The sequence below is a fragment of the Tasmannia lanceolata genome, unplaced genomic scaffold (assembly GCF_043159265.1).
Source record: "Tasmannia lanceolata isolate RefF3 unplaced genomic scaffold, GAP_Taslan_0.1 ptg000018l, whole genome shotgun sequence".
Taxonomy (NCBI): Eukaryota; Viridiplantae; Streptophyta; class Magnoliopsida; order Canellales; family Winteraceae; genus Tasmannia; species Tasmannia lanceolata.
The window spans coordinates 68,106,891-68,128,803 of NW_027518695.1; the positions used below are offsets into that span (position 1 = coordinate 68,106,891).

General features: G+C 39.8%; 2 protein-coding genes and 1 long non-coding RNA gene across 3 annotated transcripts; 2 read left to right on the forward strand and 1 right to left on the reverse strand.

The window, feature by feature from the left end:
• Nucleotides 1-2,193: 2,193 nt before the first annotated feature.
• Nucleotides 2,194-3,258, forward strand: LOC143850648 (protein FAR1-RELATED SEQUENCE 5-like). Its single transcript, XM_077359867.1, has 2 exons — nt 2,194-2,693; nt 2,802-3,258. The coding sequence occupies exons 1-2, from the start codon at nt 2,194-2,196 to the stop codon at nt 3,256-3,258; spliced, it is 957 nt and encodes a 318-aa protein (XP_077215982.1).
• Nucleotides 3,259-6,187: 2,929 nt separating this feature from the next.
• On the reverse strand, nt 6,188-8,423 carry LOC143849334 (uncharacterized). Its single transcript, XR_013235647.1, has 3 exons — nt 8,141-8,423; nt 6,802-6,953; nt 6,188-6,716 (listed from the first exon to the last, which is right to left on the reverse strand). It is a non-coding gene; the product is annotated as an uncharacterized LOC143849334 (long non-coding RNA).
• Nucleotides 8,424-12,934: 4,511 nt separating this feature from the next.
• LOC143851945 (uncharacterized) lies at nt 12,935-21,630 on the forward strand. Its single transcript, XM_077361458.1, has 3 exons — nt 12,935-13,100; nt 17,226-20,473; nt 20,586-21,630. Exons 2-3 carry the CDS (start codon nt 17,396-17,398, stop codon nt 20,592-20,594), a joined length of 3,087 nt encoding a protein of 1,028 aa, XP_077217573.1. The 5' UTR covers nt 12,935-13,100; nt 17,226-17,395; the 3' UTR covers nt 20,595-21,630.
• The last annotated feature ends 283 nt before the right edge of the window (nt 21,631-21,913 follow it).

Here is a 21,913-nt window from a genome sequence, read left to right on the forward strand (position 1 = left end):
CATGTGGATTCTCCCTCACCCCGTGTAGACGAGTTTTCAGCATCTCCAAGGTGCGGGCCCTAAGGAGTGGGTCGAGCATGGTTAGTGTTGCTGAAAAACAAAACCGGGGTTGGGTGGACCAAAACCGAACAATATTTACGCAGTGTGGTCGGGGCATGACATATGTATTCTGTTCTGTATCTGTTTTCTGGCACAACCCGATGGGTATGATCTTAACCTTGCCAGTTGGGGATTATGCGTTGGTACATGCATGTTCCTGTTCCACATGGTTTTTTATTTTGGACATGTGCTACAAGTCGATATGTGGCTTCTAATTCTGGACCATTACCTCAGGGTAATATGTGGTTCCGGGCCTTGTCAGAGGGATAGAATATGGTCGTAGTCACAAAGGCTATGGATTTTTAGAAGCAATTTTCACAAAAGGCCGTAGATTTCCAAAAAAAATATTTTGGATATGTAGGGCCCTTAATTGTCTTATACATGATATAATGTGAAAATCAGCACATTCCATCATTCCTAGACCGCGGACCAAAGACATTAGGGTGAGAAAGCATGAGAAGCCTTGGCACACCCAAATGATGTTAATTTGATCCTGATCCTTCCCACATCTCCCACATGAAGATGTATACATTTGTAACCATTCGATCATAAAAAAAATTTTGAAAATAAAATAATATATATATATATATATATGAGAAAACGGTTCCTACACATGTGTGTAGATAAACTCTCTACACATTAGTAACCTCTTTAGCCCCTTTTAGCAACAGCCTTTGGATCACTTTGATCTCAACCGTGTATGTTTGAGAAAATTAGGGCGTCGACCAAAACCAACGAGTGAAGGAAAAAACCCATCTTCGTCGTCTCCTTCACTCGCTGGTTTTGAGGAGAAACCAACGATATAGCAAAAAAAAAAAAAAATGGAAAATCCAAAAGCCTTCTTCCGTCCCGCATCTCCTTCTACGGATATCATCCCCCTCCCGCAGGTAAGGGTGTCTCTACACTTTCTTTCCTTTTCTCTTTTATTTTGTGACCTAAAATGTGGGTTTTCTACCATTTTCTTCCATTCTATCCGTTGGAAAAGGGGTTATGGTTTCTTTTTCTTTTTTTTTTAGCTTCGGTGGGAGGGGAAGATGGGTTTCAAAATTCAAGAAATCTAGATTATTGGAATGGGTTACGGTCCCTTACTGTTTTTCCTCACTTCTCACCCTCTACCCATTCTCTCCACTTGACAAACTAATTTATCTTAAAAATAAAAAAACATGGCCTAAATTTGAAGTGGATTATTTGTTTAGGGCATAGTTGGCAACCATGGAAAAAATCATGGAATATTTGTTTAAATAATGTAAGGGAGTCAAAGAGGTGGGAGAGAAATAGAGAGATTTTGGAGGGGTGGTGAATGAGGAGAACATGAGAAAGGGAAGGAAAATTGGGAAAACAAAAAATCCAATTTTTCTTGTAAACAGGGAGTTTTTTTTCTTCTTTGTTTATCAACCCTATCACATGCTCTCACTCACGGCCCTTTCAAGTCTCTCTCTCACAAGCCTTCTCTACCCTTCTCTTACCTTGCATGCACAAATATATTTCATGAATTTTATTTTCATTGTTTCCAAACATGCGCTAGTGTCGGACAATTTTGGGGTATGGTAAAGCTTTGCAGAAAATTAAATTTATCACAAAACAAGTGGCCTTCACACGTACGTTTACCGGAACACCATTCAATCCAGGTTTTATTTTTTCCTTGTTTTTTAGCCACTTCTCACCCTCTACCCATTCATGCGCTCCCAGATCTCTCCTCCTCCCATCTGCCCTAATCCTTTCTCCACTTATATTGATTGCAAATGATTTTTGGGCTGTGATGTTGGTTTTTTTATGTGTTGTTGTGTATTTTAGGGGGATTTGGTTAGGGCCTAACCAAATCCCCCTAAATTACACAATTAGGGTTTCACATGAGTTGTAGATGAACCAATGCTTTCTATAAGTAGCTACTATAGACACTTCTTGGTTTTTGATTTCTTATGATGGTGGTTTTTGGTGTGAGATTCATCTTTCAGGTTTCTATTTACTTACATCTCTCATCAATTTGCAATTTTCTAAATTTTGAAGTTATATGTTTATCTCGATCTGATGTATTTTGCGTTTGTATGGTTGATCACTTGCATCTTCAGGTTTTTTCATCTGCCTTTAGAGTATATGGATCTGTTGGGGCTGTCTATTGTGGAGGTTGATGAAAAGAGATTAATTATGGGTGATGATACATTGTCGCAAGCCGATAGGTTATGTGTTGATAAGGGAAATAGATTAGAAATGGGTGATGAAGAGGAACTGCAGGTTCCTCTAGGTTGGGTGGATAATGACGAGGGTGGATCTGGTACCTCAGAAACGCCTAGTAAGGATAATGCAGGGAGTGTTTTAGCTAGCAAACCGTTTGAAGGCCAACTTTTTGATAATTGTGAAGATGTGTATGCATTCTATAACTCATATGCGTTGACTACAGGTTTTGGAATTCGAAAAGGCAGGACCAATAGGTCCATAAAAACAGGTGAACCTATAAGGAAGAGTTACGTATGTGATAAAGAGGGATTGAGAAATCCTAATGATAAGAGACAGATTGGGAAGGATGTGAAACGGCGTCGTGAAATAAGAGAGGGTTGCGAGAGAAAGATGGATATCAATTTCACAAAAGAGGAGAAGTGGGAAGTTAGAATTTTTGTGGACGAACATTGCCATGATCTTACATCTCCATTGAAGACACAGTTGCACCATTAACATAATACATTACATAAGAAATCCTCATGCAGGAACTTGATGCATAAAGTGCACAGTGATGGGTTTGGGCCTACTGGCATTGCAAGGGCAATTAATGCTTCCAACGATGGTTCATCTAGTGCTCTCACACCAGATCAGGTGTCGTCTCATTTGAGAGCACAGAGGGCCAACAATATGGGACGAGAAGCTGCCACAGTAGCTAATCAGTTCCAACAAAAAAGGGCAGAAGATCCTGATTTTGAGTTTGCCATGGAGATAGATGTTGATGGAAACCTGAGATCGATGTTTTGGGCAGATTCGAGGGCCAGGGAAGCGTACCTAACCTTTAGCGACGTAATTGTTTTTGACGTCACTTATATGACGAATAGGTATAGAATGCCGTTTGCACCATTTACCGGTGTAAACCACCACAGACAGTCTACACTTTTTGGTTGTGCCCTCCTAGCAGATGAGACGGAGGAGACATTCACTTGGTTGTTTCGCCAGTGATTAAAATGCATGTTTGACAAAGCTCCAGGGTGTATAATAACTGATATGGATGGGGCGATGAGAAACGTAATTAGGCGTGTTTTGCCAAATACACACCATCGCTTTTGCTCTTAGCATATTAGTAGGCATCTAGTTGAGCATGTTCCACGCATGCGAGATGAAAGTAGTCAGTTTTATAAAGAATACAACCATTGATTTTATAGGAAATATAAAACCGACAGTGAGAAGGAATGGGGACCTTTGGTGGAGAAATATAATTTAGATGAAAAACATTGGTTATGTAAGATGTGGGATTTACGAATGCACTGGGTTCCTGCTTATTTCAGAGACACATTCACAGCTGGAATGACTTCAAGTGCACGTAGCGAAAGCATAAATGCTTTCTTCGATGGATTTGTTAACCAAAGTACCACTTTACAAGAATTCGTGGTACAATATGAGAAGGCACTTGTGGATCGGCGGAGAAAGGAAGCTGAAGAGGATTGGAGGACTAAATCATCACATGCAGTATTGAAGACAAAGAGCACATTGGAAGCAGATGCTGCAAAGTGTTATACTAGAAATTTTTTTGACTTGTTCAAACTTCAATTTCTAGCTAGTATTGATTGTTGGGAGGACATGGAGTGTGAGAATGGGAACATCACTGAATACAAGGTAAGAATGCGTAATGAGGAGGAATGGAAGAGTTACAAGGTTATATATGATGTATCTGAAGGTGTTAATGCTACATGTGAGTGTGCGATGTTTGAGACCACAGGGATTCTATCCAGACACATACTTCGCATAATGGATATGAGGCGTTTAGGTTCTATTCTGGAGCGATATCTCTTAAATAGGTGCACAATTGGGGCGAGATATCAAGTGAATGGTTTGGCATCTACAATCATAGGAGATAGTGACGATGTAACTCCATTTGAGAGATGGTGCATTACATCAAGGGTTCAAAAAGTACTAGATGAACACCCGAGAAAGAAGAGTATTTTGAAGAAGATGGAAGAAGAGTTAAATGTGTGGTTGACGGAATGCGACCAAGCAAAGAAAGGCAAGGAAAGCAGTCCAACTATCTTGGAAAGCAGTGGCAGTCAAGTACAGTCCAACTATCCTAACGAAACACCCGAGATATGTATTCGCGACCCTCGAGTTGTGAGAACCAAGGGTCGGCCGAAAAATGCTACAAGGTTTAAATCTAGTAGAGGCCTCTCAATCTCAACCCAAGCAGCAAAGGACGTGTAAAAAAAATGTGGAGGAAGAGGCCATTATGCGACCACGTGCAAAAACATACTCAAGGTTTTTATTCTTGCTTAGTATATATATATCTCAATGTGTTTGGAATGAATTTTTTCAATGTGCAAGATTTATAATACGTTTCTCATATAGATGCCTACAACGGAGGTTGAAGAGGAAGGAAATAGAGTGGGCGAGGACAAGGAAGAGGATCACCATTGGAGTAGACTAAGTGTTGACAATCATCATTTACATTGGCTTCATCTCGCATAATTGGTGTCATCTTTTAGTTATTTATTTATCATTTGAATAGTCACTTGGTGTCTTCTTTTTTTTTTATCATTTGAACAGTCACTTGGATGCAGGTCAGTAGAAGAGCAAGAAAATTGGTGAACGAAGACTGTCATCCATATTTGGAGCCTAGGAGGGAGAGGAATGGGTGCACCATAGGAACAGACCTTGTAGACATGTATGGTAGCTGTGGGAGTTTTGGTAGCATTTTTCACGTCCTTAATGTGATGTCTGTGAAGAACAATGTTTGTTATGTGCCTATGTGAAGAACAATGTTGTAATGTAACTGGTGGTTTTGTGAAGAACAATGTTATATCTAACAGGTGAAGAATATGTAACTGGTGGTCTCTTTATTTAATACACAATGTAACAGCCAAACCAATTTTAATCTCCACTCCTTAGTCCCTTGGTGCTGCTCTTAAGTTTTGCATTCCTTGTTACTATTTTGGTCCTTCTTTACCTGTTTTTATTTCCTTGTTACTTATTCGAGTATTTTGATTCGAGATATGTGAGGATTTCTTATTTTGAAGAATGTTGGGAATTGCAACTGTCAAACTTTTTGGACTTAACGATTTGTGGGGCTAGTGAGGCTACTGAAATTTCTGTAGTTCAATTTGAACGTTTTGAGAAGTCTCTGATTTTTAAGAACGTTGAAAAATCAAATTTGTTGTATGAATTGATCTATGAGTCTAACTTGGAGAATTAATGGAGTTTTTGATTGAATTGGCATGGCAAAACTTGGACTCGGTGGGGCCCATCTGTTTTCATTTGTAGATCAAAGAAGCAAGCAATCGTAGAAAATTTGGATACCATCATTTCTCAGCCCAAAGATTTTTTTTCCAACCGTTGAGTGAAGGCAAGAGAGGGGTAGACCTGAGAGGCTATGGGCGAGGGTATTGGGAAGGCTGAAAGACAAGGGGGAAAAAACACTCCATTCAATATACGTTTTATTTTTTTTCCTATTTTTCAGCCACTTCTCACAATCACCCCATTCATTCCTAGCCTCTCATTCTTATTCTCCCACCCTACTTGTCTAATATTTCATAATATTTCATGGAAAATAATTTCACGGTTGCCAAACATGGCCTAAGAAATGTTTTTCATGTACAGGGCCTAAAAATTTTCTATAAAAAGAAATAACAAAGGTGTAGAAAATCTCGGTTAAAGACAATTAGATGAACGGTCAAGATCATGTTGATTGCAAAGACCATGATCCCCATCATTATCATAAGGCTCTTTGCCTTTGAACATCTTCAAGATTTTTGGTATAGACATCCTTATACCAAAAAAGTCAGGCCTTGGCTCTCACTCTTAGCTGGGAGGTGTGCTATCTGATATGAGTTTTTGTTCTCATTTGGGAGGTTCCATAAAATAGGAAACACATATAATCTGCTCAAGGCTCAAAGCATTGGACTGTGGTTAAAGCATTTACAAGTGCAACCATGGCGAAAGTATATGAAGCTTACAACTCTACAAGCAAAGCATTACAAGAGATGATGTCTGTTACAATATGATTGAGACTCTTTCATTCTTCCCACCTCACTTAGTGCTACATTGATTAAAAAAAACAATAAGGAAAAAAACCACAACACCCATAACTTTAATCCACCCAGTTTCATTCTCAACCACTTTAACGGCTTCACGTCCCTGTTGCACCACACCTTCAATTGAGCAACCTTGTTATCCAACCTTTCGACCACTTTAATGGCTTCACGTCCCTGTTGCACCAACACCTTCAATTCGGCAACCTCGCTCTCCAACCTTTCCACCACTTTAACGGCTTCACGTCCCTATTGCACCAACACCTTCAATTCGGCAACCTCGCTCTCCAACCTTTGCAGACGTTGATTTGCAATCATGTTATCCCTCCTCAAACGAAATTCGTTGTCATCAACATCATTTTGACACCAACGGAAATACTCACACTTCTTGATGCCAAGTTCCTGTGTGTTGTATGAGCTTTAGGGATTTGAAATTTGGTCAAGAAATAAAATCACACGTATTGAAACGTATTGAATGTTTACTTACAACGAATCCACATGTGTAGTAGGGCCGTCCTCGGTTGCCATTCTTATCTGACTTAGTTATTCTGATACAGGCTTTCGTTTGACACTCACAATTCACCACAGTTGAACTACCATCACTCTCGGTAGACGACGCCATTGATTAATCTTAACTATCTGCACAAAAAATCATGGATTTCATCATAAGTAAAAGAATTGGTTACGTATATATAAAGAAAAATTCAGGGAATCAAGGATGACGTATTAAACATCGATAACTTCAGATCATGCCAAACATCCTCAGAATGAAGAAGAATTGGTTAGGTATCCTTAAACCTCTCAGCTATTAACAAATGAATAACAATATCAATAAAATCACAATAATTTGAAATTAAATAAGGTTTCATTGCGGTCATGGAAACACAATCAGAACATATCCCATATTTCCACTTCAAATGTCACAGAAAATCCAGTAAATGATGTTCACAAAAAATCCTCTTTGAAACCCACAAAAAAGGGCCGTGAGTGAGAGCATGTGATAGGGTTGATAAACAAAGAAGAAAAAAAACTCCTTGTTTACAATAAAAATTGGATTTTTTGTTTTCCCAATTTTCCTTCCCTTTCTCATGCTCTCCTCATTCACCACCCCTCCAAAATCTCTCTATTTCTCTCCCACCTCTTTGCCTCCCTTACATTATTTAAACAAATATTCCATGATTTGTTCCATGGTTGCCAACTATGCCCTAAACAAATAATCCACTTCAAATTTAGGCCATGTTTTTTTATTTTTATGATAAATTCGTTTGACAAGTGGAGAGAATGGGTAGAGGGTTTGTCAAGTGGAGAGAATGCCATAACCCCTTTTCCAACCATAGCTTTAAATCAACAGAAGAACCCTAAATCTATAAAATCAAATATTACCTGTGATATTAACTAGTTTTTAATGGAGTTTTTATTTCCTTGTTTTTCAGGATTTTCCAACAAAAAACAGTAAGGAACCCTAACCTAACCCCTTTTCCAATAATACAGAATTCCAATAATCCACTTCAAATTTAGGCCATGTTTTTTATTTTTATGATAAATTAGTTTGTCAAGTAGAGAGAATGGGTAGAGGGTTTGTCAAGTGGAGAGAATGGGTAGAGGGTGAGAAGTGAGGAAAAACTGTAAGGAACCGTAACCCCTTCCAATAATCTAGATTTCTTGAATTTTGAAGCTCATCTTTCCCTCCCACCGAAGCTAAAAAACAAGAAAAAGAAACCATAACCCCTTTTCCAACGGATAGAATGGAAGAAAATGGTAGAAAACCCACATTTTAGGTCACAAAATAAAAGAGAAAAGGAAAGAAAGTGTAGAGACATCCTTACCTGCGGGAGGGGGATGATATCCGTAGAAGGAGATGCGGGACGGAAGAAGGCTTTTGGATTTTCCGTTTTTTTTTTTTGCTATATCGCTGGTTTCTCCTCAAAACCAGCGAGTGAAGGAGACGACGAAGATGGGTTTTTTCCTTCACTCGTTGGTTTTGGTCGACGCCCTAATTTTCTCAAACATAAACGGTTGAGATCAAAGTGATCCAAAGGCTGTTGTTAAAAGGGGCTTAAGAGGTTACTAATGTGTAGAGAGTTTATCTACACACGTGTAGGAACCGTTCGTTCTCTCTCTCTCTCTCTCTCTCTCTCTCTATATATATATATATATATATATATATATATATAGAGAGAGAGAGAGAGAGAGAGAGAGAGAGAGAGAGAACCTACAAACCAAAGGGACAAGGAGTCCCTGTCACATCTATGTACTTTGGGCCCCAAAGGGGTGCCCACAAAAGGCACACCTACCTTAACCCCAAAAAACAGTTCTTTTAAGCACTTACAAAAAACCTGTTCCAACCTCCTACAGCTATAAACTTCAGCAATATCTAGAACATACCTGCAGATCTAGTAGTAGAGATTCAATTTTCATAGTAAATACTTCTTCATCAATTCCGTTTACCAAAGCCTCCTCTTCCGTTGGAACCTGTGACTGAAATGAATGCCTCCTCGAAATCATAGACTCCAACTTCTTCATGCCCTCCTCCCTATCCTTTACCCATCTGAAGCACCTTGCTACCCGCTCATCGTCCATTGACTTGATGAAAAACGGGTGTTTGTGCAAGGGGGAATGAGATTCTTTAACATTCCATGTTCCAGACAGATTATAGAAGGTTTCCAGCCTTTTATTCGATCATAAAATTTGAACATGGGCCATTGCTCTTTCCATCTGAATTGTCCATTTCTAAATTAATCAATTAGACATTTAAGATCAACCGATAAATATGATATTCTCAAATCATGTCATTACCATGACGGGTCCGATCATGCTAACATCATTTGGGATGGGCCCTGATTAGGTGTCTCATGCACTTCTTATATTAAAGCTTGTCATTGTAAAATTTTGCATTTTTCATTCCAAAATAGTTTAAAATATTTTTTTATCTTTTATTTTCATAATGTATACATTACTAGTGCTGGTTGTAGTTTTTCACTTTACTAATGGGCATGGTTTCAAACTTTGGTTTCGGAATGCGGTTTCGGTCCTCACCGAAACCGTAATTTCAGCCGAAATCTGATACACCAATTAAAAATAATATAATATTTAATACCAAATTTTGGTTGAAATTTCAGGAAAATATTATAAAAAAAAGATTTTTTTGTTGAAATTTCGGAAATAAAGTACCATTTCGGGTATTCCCAATTTCGGTTTCGGTGCTTACCGAAATTTGAAATTTCGAAATTTTGGATTTTAATTGATATTTAAAACCATGCTAATGGGAGCAAGAGATTTTTCTAAAAAAATAAATAAATAAATTATCAGCGTTTTGGGTGTTCTCACGTGAAACTCACCCCCCTCGCTCTCACCATACCAAACTGAATATACTATGGAAAGATGTATTCCCGCATTTTCTTCCCTAGCCACCCCTTCTACTCTAAATAAGAGTGCTCATAAATACAATAGTGGGGTGGAAAGTGGTAGAAAGGGAGGAAAATATATTACTTGCCTTTACTAAAATGCCCCTACGTCTCAATCATTACCTTCTCTAATATCTCAGACCACACAAGCCAAAGTGGGCTTTGCCCGTGCCATTTCGAGTAACTATGTGTATTTTATTCCTTTTGCGTTTCTGTGAGGACCACGTTTATTTGATTGTGTGGCTTAGCTCGGTCTAATTTGGTGGAGTCTTTAGTTGAGTTGTTTGTGTAGCTCGAGGGACTACAGAAATGAAAGTCTTGGCTCTACTTGTTTCAGTGGTGGGGCCATTCATATGATCATAAAATGATCTTGACCGTTCGATCAATTTAATCCAACATTGCTAATAGGTTGATCACCACGGTGCATCCATTGTGTCCACCATTAGAACCACGGCCCGCGTGGGGAAGAGACGCAAAGGGCAAAGAGAGGGTATTGGGTTTTGATGGTAAGTTGGTAACCCTGTTTGGATTGGAATTTTTTGATGGAAAATTATTTTTCTTGAGAAAATTTCTTCTTCCCATGATTTAGAGGGAAATGATATGATTAGGGTTAATTGTTAGTGACATTATCATAAATTGATGTGGGTGCAACTTGGGTCGGGTTAGGTTGAGCTTTGGCTAAAAAATGAATAGGAATCAACCCGAACCTGACCCAATTTTAAGGTAAAAGCTTATCTTGAATGCCCAAAAATCAACTTGAGTTGCACCCCTATAAATTGAAGGCCCCTCAAGTAAAAATTGAATAGGAATGTTTCAAGTAACACATTTTAGTATGTAAAAAAAGTAGGAACATTTAGAAATAATGTTCCTTTCCAAACTTTTCTTGAAAATTCCTGCAATCGAAACAACTCTTATTACGGCAGGAAAAAGAGGAGGTCGAGGATATTGGGAGTCATTACTGGTGTGTGTAGAGAGAGAGAGAAAAAGAGAGAGAGGGAAGAGAGAGTGAGAAAAAATGCATCATTCTTAGAAATTCAAGAAGAATTATATATATATATATATATAGAGAGAGAGAGAGAGAGAGAGAGAGAGAGGAAAGTGTCGGTGAGCTTAAGCTCACCAAACTTATGGTGAGCTTAAGCGCCCCAATCACATGGGTCCCACATTTTCTGTGGTGATCCAAACCATTCATTTGCAAGGCCCTATCATTGATAGGGTGTGTACCAAAAATCAGCTCCATAGGATCATCCTAACCCCTCAATTTGTGGAGGACAAAAATGGGCAGATTTGTGGACAAATAATGTCTGTCCATTTTGACCTCAACAAATGGATGGGTTAGGATGATCCTATGGAGCTGATTTTTGGTACACACCTCATCTATATAAGGGCCTTTTAAATGAATGCTTTGGATCATCCTAACAAAGTAGGCCCCAATGTGATTGGGCACTTAAGCTCCCTGTAAGTTTGGTGAGCTTAAGCTCACCAACACTTTCCTCATATATATATATATATATATATATATTTATTTATTTATTTATTTTTATTTATTTATTTATTTATTTATATATATAGCTAGAGAAAAAAGGAATTTCTTTTCTTTTTATGTGAGATTTACACGTCAACATTACTCTTTTACCATTAACCCCTTTGCTGATATGTAACATTTATCTCTATGAGAAATTATTTGAGGGTAAAATTGTAATCTACATACGAAAAGTACTGACTCAGGGTACCTGTCTATGACAATTACGGAAAAGAACTACGCAGAAAAGGTAAAGACATATGACAATGACGAAAGAACTACTTTATATTACGCGTGCAGGACACTTGCAAAATATTGACGGATTCCGGGCACCTGAAGAAGAACAACAATTATGGAAACCTCTATCGATTGGAGGGCTAGGATCAGCCTATATCGATTGGAGGGCTAGGATCAACCTATGGAAATGATTTTATGGGCACAACCTATTGATGTTGTGTTCCATCAAATAGACGGTTTGGAACAACCTATAACCCTCTATAGATCGGAGGGTTCGGATCAACCTATGAAAATTATTTTTGGGGCACAACCTATGTAGGCAGTGGCCCATCTAATGGACGATTTGGATCATCCTATGGTACGGGCCATACCGTACATTTTAATAAAGTGAGGAGTGCGATCATCAAAATACGGTGAGTAGTGCCATTATAAAATATGGTAGTGAGGACATTAACACTATATATAATTTGGAACCATCGTTGGATGTTCCCACGTGTAGACACCCCATTTTGACCGGACCCAAGTTCGCTATGCTTGGACGTGTAGACACCCCATTTTGCTCTGCCTTAAGAAATTAGGTTTTTTCCATCGGTTTTCCAATGTCTTTCCTTTCCGCGTCCGTTTGTTACATTTCTAAATATTTTTGGTCGTTTCCGCCATGTTTCGTATTTTTCTGTTGAATATTGAGAAGGGTTATTCATGAGAATCCGAGCAAAAGAGAATGTGGGACCCACTGGTGTGGGACCCGTTTGTGTGGGACCCGCTAGTGTGGGACCCGTTTGTGTGGGACCCGCTGATATGGGACCCGCTGGTGTGGGACCCGTTTGTGTGGGACCTGCTTGTGTGGGACCCGCTGATGTGGGACCCGCTTGTGCGGAACCCACAAAGTGGGACTCACCATTAGCATGACTTAACTTTCTCTACCATTTCCACCAACTTCATTTTTCCCTTTAAAATAACACCATTATCTCCATTACCATTATATATTCCATTATTCCCACCACCATTCCCACCATTACCATTATATATTCCATTATTCCCACCACCATTCCCACCATTACCATTATATATTCCATTATCCCCACCACCATTCCCACCATTACCATTATACATTCCATTATCCCCACCACCATTCCCACCATTACCATTATATATTCCATTATCCCCACCACCATTCTCACCATTACCATTATATATTCCATTATTCCCACCACCATTCCCACCATTACCATTATATATTCCATTATCCCCACCACCATTCCCACCATTACCATTATATATTTCATTATTCCCACCACCATTCCCACCATTACCATTATATATTCCATTATTCTCCACCACACCCACCATTCTCATTATTTATTTCCACCTCTCCACTAAGTTTTTCACTATATAAAGAGAGGTGATGAGAGAAAAAAAAGGAGGAGAGAAGGAAGAGAAAAAAAAAAAAGAAGAAAAAAAAAGAAGAGGAGAACAAAAAAAAAAAAAGAAGAGAGGGAGAGAAAATAAGAGAGAAAGAGAGAGAGGAAAATATAAAAACAAAGAAGGAAGCGGAGCGGATCGCACGTCGGCCGGATTTTTGGATTTCTTTGGCTCTTGGATTCGGCGAGGAACTCATCACAGGTAGGTACACTGTTTTCGGAATTTTTTAGAATTATTTGGTATATTTTCGGATTTTTGCATGATTTTTAACAAAGAAAACTAAAAGATATACTAAACAGATTCCACAAATAATGAAATTTCGTGGGAAAATAATATGATAATGATACATTCTACCATGAATTTGTGAGAATTTTTGGATTTTGTTTGGTATATTATTTTATGCATTCTTTGAAAATTATCAGATTTTGGGAGAATTGTTACTGATGTCAAATCACAGATACAATTCTCCAAATTTTTACAGTAGTCTTAAATTCTATACTTCTTGCTTCTGTAAAATTTTCAAGTGATTTTGATCTTGTTTCATATGAGCTGTAGTGTTAATTCATAATCTGGTTTGAAATTTAAAAAATCCGAAACTGATAGTAAATAGTTTTCTAAATTCATGGAAATCTTACAGCATGCTATTTTCACTTATATCTTACTAATGTAGAAATTTCATGGAATTTAGATTTCTATTTCTAGTAGTTTCTGTGTTATTTTTGCAATCTGGTCTTATTGTTGTTAAATCAAAATTAAATATGAGCTTAATGTACAAATCCACAAAATTCATCCCGTAAGCTGCATGGATACCCATCTTACTGCTGTAGAAATTTTGATTCATTTCGAATTCGTTTGCTACAGTTTCACTTGTAAAAACACTCATATGTTTAAAATTGATAAAATCCATTGAAAATCCGAAATTAATTGAAAATCATCTGAAAATTTCTAAAGAACCTTAAATCTCTGTCACATGTTAACTCATTAATCCATTGAAACAGAAATCTTAGGGTCTTTAGATTTCCCTCGAAAAATGGCCAGTGCATCCATAATCGTATCCCAATTGCAACCAATCTTTGACAATTTAGATATTTAAGCTATAACATGTTATTGGCTCCGAGGTTACTGTCCACGGAAATCCTGAGATCTGCCAGGCAATAAGATGCTATAACCTAAGTATTAAATTGCGCAAGGAAAGAACGCACGATTCCCTCCCTTGGATGCCATTCTGGGCCGAAATTGGTGTACCCATAGGAGGCATGCTTTGCCTCATATAAGAGTCTTTGACTCATTTGTTTGTGTGATGTTGTTGTCAGTGAGTCTTTGACTTGTGTTTCCATCTCTTTTAGGGAGTCTTTGACTCGTCTATCCTTTAGTTGTTGTCAGTGGAGTCTTTGACTCGTTTTTCCACCGCTATTAGAGAGTCATTGACTCATTTGTACCCTTCTTTAATATTTTTAGTTAGGAGTTTCTCCTTTAGAGTTGTTGATTACTTCGCTTTAATTAGAGGCTAACTCAGTCTTATTAGAGCTTTGCTTGCTTGGGATCTTGGATCGTTTTCTCTCTTCTTGGGACGCTATCTTTCTTGTTATGGTTCGTCTCTTTGAGACGTTAGTTGTTTGTTCGGGGTTTCCCCTTTTGGATTTAGGGCTTTGCCCTAGTTTGTGGTTGTTCTTGCGTGTTCCCTTTAAGATTGAAAACATTTAAAAGTTTAGAGCATTGGAAAAGCTTTAAAATCCAAAAACATTAGAAATTTAAAACTCAAAAAACATTTGAAAACTTTAAAAATATCAAAAACATTTGAAAAACATAAAAAAGTCCTTAAAAAATCTGAAGTGTGAGTGTTTCTTTTAGAAGCGTAGTTTGAGAGTTCGTATCGAACTACGTTGGCTTGATCCTCTTCCGAGGTACGTAGTGCAGCTTGGGATTTACATCCCAAGTCCAGCCAAACTTTTTTGTAAATAACTATTTTAAACCTTCTTAAAAAACCTTTAAAATCTTATTTTCAAAAGATCTTCTTCTAGAGTTAGGAGTTTCTCCTAGATAAAGAGTTTTAGAGTTAGGGTTTTTCTTTTGATAGGTTATTTGATTGTTTGTTTGTTGTGTGCTTGTTTTAGAGTTAGGGGTCTGTCCTAGAGTTATAGGAGCGCCTCCGTCCGGTCAGTCGGCGATCCACATCGCCGAGTGATGACTAGAGTATGATACGCTAGTCCACCCTTGGTTTTCCTTAAGAAATACAGCCTAGTCACACATAGGTTGTAAGAACCACCTGCATTAGCTTAGGGCTAATCTGCATTTAGTTAGGGCATATAGGGTGTCATAAAATCCACAATTCACTGAAATTTAAATAATCGTACAAGAAACTTTAATAACCGGTTCGGTCTTTTAGATCGAGTCTAGGATAGAAGTCTAGGTGTCTTAGGCATCCTAGCTTAGAATAGGCGCGAAGAACTACGTTGCCTTGATTCTCGTGGAGGCGGGGATACGTAGGCTTCTTTGGATGAATACCAGATCATCTGAGGACTCGGGCTAATCACTTTTAAAACTGTTGAAACAATCAAATCACTTAGGATTTTCCATGAAATTAGAATTTTAGGAGAACTTTCACTTAGATTGAATCCAAACCAATTAAGAAATCAAGATACACATTTAGGATTCACATTGAAATTAGATCATAGGATGCATGTCACATAGATAGCACATTAACAGAGAGTTGAATGAGCCATTAAAAATGAATTTAAAAGAGTTAACTTTTGGAATTGAAGACCGATTATCGGGCAGGAATGGTGCATGTGGTGGATAAATCCCCATACCTTCCATTCTTGTAACCAGGTAGCGAGTCTAGATTTCTGGTTAATTATGGGTCCTAGATCCCACATCTAGGTGGCGACTCTGTCAGTCTCTTTTGTGTGGAATTCGGATTGCCTTAGTGATCCCAAGTTCACATAAAAGATGAATTAAAATTAATAATAAAAGGCACACGCCAATCGCGTGGGTACGAGAGACCAAGAGATAGTGCGTGGCGGCTCGCGCCCCACCCCTCTCGCGGGATCGGGTCCCACAGACTGGCGACTCTGCTGGGGAAACCCCTAACTTCATTACAATTCCAAAGGATAACTCATTTGAATCTATTTCAACTGGCTCATGAAAACTCTATCTCTTTTATGCTTGTTAGATTAGTTTGTATGCTTTATTTTCTCATCACATTTACTCAAACTTAATCTAACAAAACCTGAAGGCATCATAGATTGCGCGAACTTATTGCACACACTTACATCACTTTCATCTAAACCCCTGCATCTCACATGCACACACGTCCTATTTTAGGAACCCGGAGTGTTATCTAGCATGGTTGACTGGGATTTCATCACCTGGTGCCTCTGTGCTAGAGAAGCATTCCACCCTTAGCCTAGTACCTTTATGGTACGTAAACGGATCTCTTGTTCACGTACTGATACGCCGGACACTGGTACAGTATATCGAACATGGATTCGCGCTAAGGGAACTCTTGGCCTTACCCCTAGATTAACCCACACATGCATGTAGTATACGAACACATGTGCATCACGTGTGTGAGCCTAGTTTAGGATATCTTACCCAATTGTGTGTGTAAGCCTAGTTTAGGATATCCTACCCATTTGTGTCTAGATTAGGCCGTAGTCCATCTTTCAATGGCTACGATCGGTCCTAGGTACACAAACAAAGTCATGAGTCGAGATCCTCTCTCCACTCCGCTAGATTAGGGTTAGGGTTGATGCCTTCAGGTAACACTGATAAAATGTGCGAAAATTAAAAAACTTTTCCTTTGGGGTTAGGATGTAAATCCCATTCATTTCCAAAGATCTCATAGGATTAGTCATTCATGATCCATCTGTTGAAAGCAATCTTATGCTATCTCATCTCATCTTGATCTCATCTTGTTGTTGATATCCATCATTCAGATTTTAGATCTGGTCCTTGACCCGACTTTTGTCATTCTTATGGCCATGGTCTATTATCTGAGCCATTGATTTTTCATTGATCAATGTTTACCTATCATATATCTTTTACCTCTGGATCATATCGAAATCATTGATGAAAAAGTTTGATCTCACCTGTATTCTTTGAGTGCATGATCGTTGCTGAGATCGAAACTTATTTTGATTAGGGATGTTTATCGTTCCTGACTCTTTCATTCCCAAAAGAAGAACGGTTATACCCTTAAGGAATAGATTGAGGATTCTTTCCAAATTAACATACCCGTTGATGTATTTCAAGATTACTCTTTTCTCTATTTGTTCAGAATCTTTATCTCATGATTATTGATCTAGTATGTTAACTTCCAATCAGGATTCTGAAAGATAGCAACCATCGCTTCAAAAAAGGGCACCCAAGCTAAACCTACCTGGTCTAGACCTACCTCAATATCTAGACTTGTTCGTCACTTTGATCCCACTGTGTCACCAACAGCACCTTTACCATCTTCACCAGAGTTGTCAGGTTCTTTTGAAGTCAACCAAATGGCTAATGATCCAGTGGACCCCATGATAACTATACAGGAAATGTTGAGAAATATGTGTCGAGATATAGCAGGGTTGAAAGATGAGGTGACTCATCTAAAAGACCAGAGTACTCAAAAGGTCTCTACTTCTAAAGATCCCGCCATTCAGCCTCCTCCGGCCACATCTCCTAACCTCACCAGACCAGTCATCTCTCCCGTAGAGATCGATCTAAAAGATGAGCAATATGCTGGGGAATACTTTGTCCCTCCGGTTAACAAGGAGAATGAGTTGTTCGATAAGTATGAGAAGATGGCTCGTGACATTGAGAGCATGAAGGTTCAAGCGTCCAAGGGATTCGATATTTCTGAATTTCTGATGTCCCCTAATGCCATATTCCCGCCTAAGTTCAAGGCACCAGACTATGACAAATATGATGGAACTGGGTGTCCGAGAAACCACGTCAGATGGTTCATCACTCTTTCCCAGCAGCATGGCTTAAGTCGAGAGCAGATGGCTCATTTGTTTCCTATGTCTCTTATAGGGGTAGCCAAAAGATGGTTTTTGAGGTTGAAACCAGAAGAGATTAGGACATTAGAAGAAATCTCTAACCGATTCGTAGAACAATTCTCCATGGAGGAAGGGATCGAGGTCACTAAAAGAGATCTGAAGCTGTTGAAGCAGAATCCTCAGGAGACATTCACATCTTTCATTAGGCGCTGGAGGCGCAAGTCTGCCCAACTGAGCCATAGAATGTCAGAGGAAGACCAGATAAAGTTGGTCCTCAAGAGCTTGTCCCCGCAGTACTTTCACTTCATGGCGCCGCAGCACTATCAGAATTTCGATCATTTGATTAAGACCGGCACCCAGATCGAGGATGCTATTGCTAAGGGCCTCCGAGCCAAAACGCTATCTGATGTCCGAGAGGGGAAGAGGCCTATGATCCAACCGAAGGAAGTACAAGCAGTCAGTTATACCAGACCAGTGACCAAGCCTGTTGATGAAGTTGTTAGACCAATGGTGACGAAGCAGTTCAGGCAGTTTGACCCATTACCATTTCCACTGCCCATGATACTTAAGAAGTTGATCAGAGACAAGAAGATCAGACTTCCGGATGTCAAACCTGTACCTAATCCGCTGCCCGGAAACTGGAGAAGGGATCAATACTGTGAATATCACAGGGGCCCGGGACACATGACTGAGAACTGTTTGGCCTTGAAGCACGCGATTCAGAACATGATCGATAAAGATGAGCTTGCAGTTGAAAGGCCGAATATCACTCAGAATCCTCTCCCCAACCACCGTGCTGTTGCTCCTCCCACTACAAACGCTATCTTTGTAGATGAGCCCATCCTTGATCCCTCTGCTCTCATTTGCGCTATTACATCTGATAAAACATATGTTTTGAACTTTGACGATGAAGAGCTCAGAGAATTCAGAGAAAAAGAACCTTATGTGCTGTCGTTTGACGATGCTGAACTCGCTGAGTCATCTTCAGCCCAGTCATATGCGCTTCAGAATGTTGGTCTGGAAGAAGCAAAGGAAGCCACCTATGTTCTAAGGATGGAGGACTTTGAAGAGGATGTCAGTAATGCACCTTATGTTTTCAGAACGGACGAAGACGAACTGCTATTGCTGGATGATCAGTGTAACGAGATGCGTCACATGACCCGAGGTGGGCGAGTGTTCAAACCACCAGAATTGAGTGTAGAAAACCCGGCAGGGGTTGCAAGAAACTCAGAAAATCAGAGGCAGAATAAAGTGAGCGCAGACGAAGAAGATGAGAGCCTGTTAAAGCAGCTGAAGAAGACTCAGGCTAATATCTCGGTATGGGGTTTACTAATGGCCTCATCGAAGCACAGAAAGCTAGTCCTTCAAGAGCTTAATGCAGCACAAGTTTCTGTTAATACCTCACCTGACGAGCTTGTCAGTCTCGTAGCCATGGCCAGAGCTGCGAAAACATTGTCATTCGCTGATGACGATTTACCTCCTGAGGGCCGAGACCATACTAAGCCTCTTAAAATCACAGTCTTCTGTAACAAGAAGAAGGTGCCAGAGGTGTTGGTTGACAACGGCTCTGCACTGAATGTTTGCCCATTAAGCACCGCAGCAACCCTGGGGTTCAGTCCTGAGAATTTTATTCCATCCGAGCAGGGTATTCTAGCATATGATGGCACTCGCCGAGATGTAATCGGGACTTTGGTCACTGAGATACAGATTGGCGGAGAAGACTTTGAGGTAGAATTTCAAGTCTTAGATATTAAGGCTTCATTCTTACTGTTGCTTGGCCGTCCTTGGATGCACAAGGTCGGGGTTGTTCCGTCTACTCTCCACCAAAAACTGAAGTTCATTCGCAGGAACAGAGTGATAACAGTAAAGGGGGATCCTGATCTCGAGATAGGGCAGATCACTCCGGACATAACTGGGGAAAGATCCAAAGATGTCAATTTGACGGGGTTTTCACTAGAGGTAACTACGATCACTTTCAAAGAGGCTTTGAATGAGGAAATTTGTTTCCTGACCAGTACAAATTCGAATGTCATCAGAATGATTCGCCGACAGGGCTATATGCCAGGCGCCGGGTTAGGCAAATATCATCAAGGTTTGACCGAGTTTCCTGTGTTCAAAACATTCAATGGTTTGTTCGGACTGGGTTACAAGCCTACAAAGAAGGAAATTGTAGAGATGAAGCAGTTGATGCTGAAATGGGCAGAAAACCGTCGTCGGGGCTTGGGGCTACCAATGGCACCCATTGATTTGAAAATGAACGGTCGATTCCGAAAAGAAGGCGCAGCCTTTCCTTTCTGTGGCTTTGCAGAGTTTTGGTTGGATGAGAGCACAGGTCAGATGCTTCCGGGGTTTGAGATTTTCTTCGATCTTGAGCTAGAAGATGAGCCAGTGGGTATGCAGATTGTAGAGACAGAGTCTGAGGCTGATTGGACAGAGCACATAGAGCCGAGTCTTCTGAATTCACTTTTCCAAGAAGGGTCACAGACTGTGGCCGTGATTGGCAGGAGCCCGCTGATACTTGACCCAACTCGTCTTATCACCCCGGCTGAGGAACCTCTGACTAACTGGACTTCTCAAGTCCTACCCCAGGTTATTTTCCAGTACAAACGAATCCCTTCAGAAGAGTCAGTCGTCCATAAATACGTGTCAGTCTCCGGGTTTGATTCAGAGTCTATATCTTCTAATGAGTCTTTTGATGCAGGTACCATAGAGGACCATTCACCTAAGATCGGCGACGTTTCTTCCTTTTCAAGCGAGATTGAGTTGGAGTCTGTTCATAATAAAGCATCTGTTGCTGTTTCCTTTTATAGTTCTGAGTCAGTTGACGCAGGTGTCAACATTTCCATCGAGTCTGTAAAAATGAGTCCAAAGTTCATTGTACCCCCCGATGAGGGTAATTCGTCTGTTGATGTATATGATTCAAATTTCAATGAAATGAAGGATTCTTCTTTTGAGTACATTCCTGTCTCTATTTCATCTGCTGAATCTGCTATAAAATCTGATAATCTTAATAATAACAATCAAGACTCCCCCTCTGATGAGGATGCCGACAAAACTCCCCCTGAAATCAGACATATGATCCAACAGGAGGAGAGTCGCCGAGCAAAACCACTTGATGAGGAAGTTGAAACTGTGAATATTGGTGATGAAACCTCAATTAAGGAAATAAAGATTGGCAAAACTTTATCCCCTGAAGAACGCGAGGAATTGATCACCCTGCTTAAAGAGTTCAAAGAAGTTTTTGCTTGGTCTTACGATGATATGCCAGGATTAAGTGAGGAAATCGTCCAGCACAGATTACCCTTAATCCTTGGTGCTAAGCCAAAGAAGCAAAAACTCCGAAAGCTCAAAACAGAATGGGAGTTGAAAGTCTATGAAGAAGTGAAGAAATTGTTAGAAGTAAAATTCATCCAGGTGGTGGAATATCCTGAATGGCTCGCTAACATAGTACCGGTGCCCAAAAAGGACGGGAAAGTCAGAATGTGTGTTGATTTTAGAGATTTAAACAAAGCAAGTCCTAAAGATGACTTTCCTCTTCCAAGCATTGATCTCCTGGTGGATAACACTGCTGGGCATGCTCTTTTATCCTTTATGGATGGATTCTCAGGGTACAATCAGATTAAAATGGCACCTGAAGACATGTTGAAGACAGCGTTCATCACTCAGTGGGGTACATATTGCTACAGAGTGATGCCGTTTGGCTTGAAAAATGCTGGTGCTACATATCAGAGAGCCGCCACGACTCTTCTTCATGATATGATTCACAAAGAGGTTGAAGTTTACGTTGATGACATGATCGTAAAGGGGAAGACTCGGCCTGAGCACACTGTTGCCCTGAGAAAGTTTTTTGAGCGGATCAGGAAGTATCAGCTTCGTCTGAACCCGAGTAAATGTGTATTTGGCGTTACGTCAGGGAAACTCTTGGGGTTTATGGTCAGCGAAAGAGGGATCGAAGTGGACCCGCAAAAGATCAAGGCGATTCAAGAAATGCAGCCGCCGACGACAGAAAGGCAGATCCGAGGTTTCCTT

Coding starts and splice junctions, on each gene's coding strand:
- LOC143850648 (XM_077359867.1), top strand. CDS start 2,194: ATGGATCTGTTGGGGCTGTCTATTGTGGAGGTTGATGAAAAGAGATTA. Junction 2,694..2,801: donor AATTTCACAAAAGAGGAGAA/GTGGGAAGTTAG, acceptor ATCCTCATGCAG/GAACTTGATGCATAAAGTGC.
- LOC143851945 (XM_077361458.1), top strand. CDS start 17,396: ATGGCTAATGATCCAGTGGACCCCATGATAACTATACAGGAAATGTTG.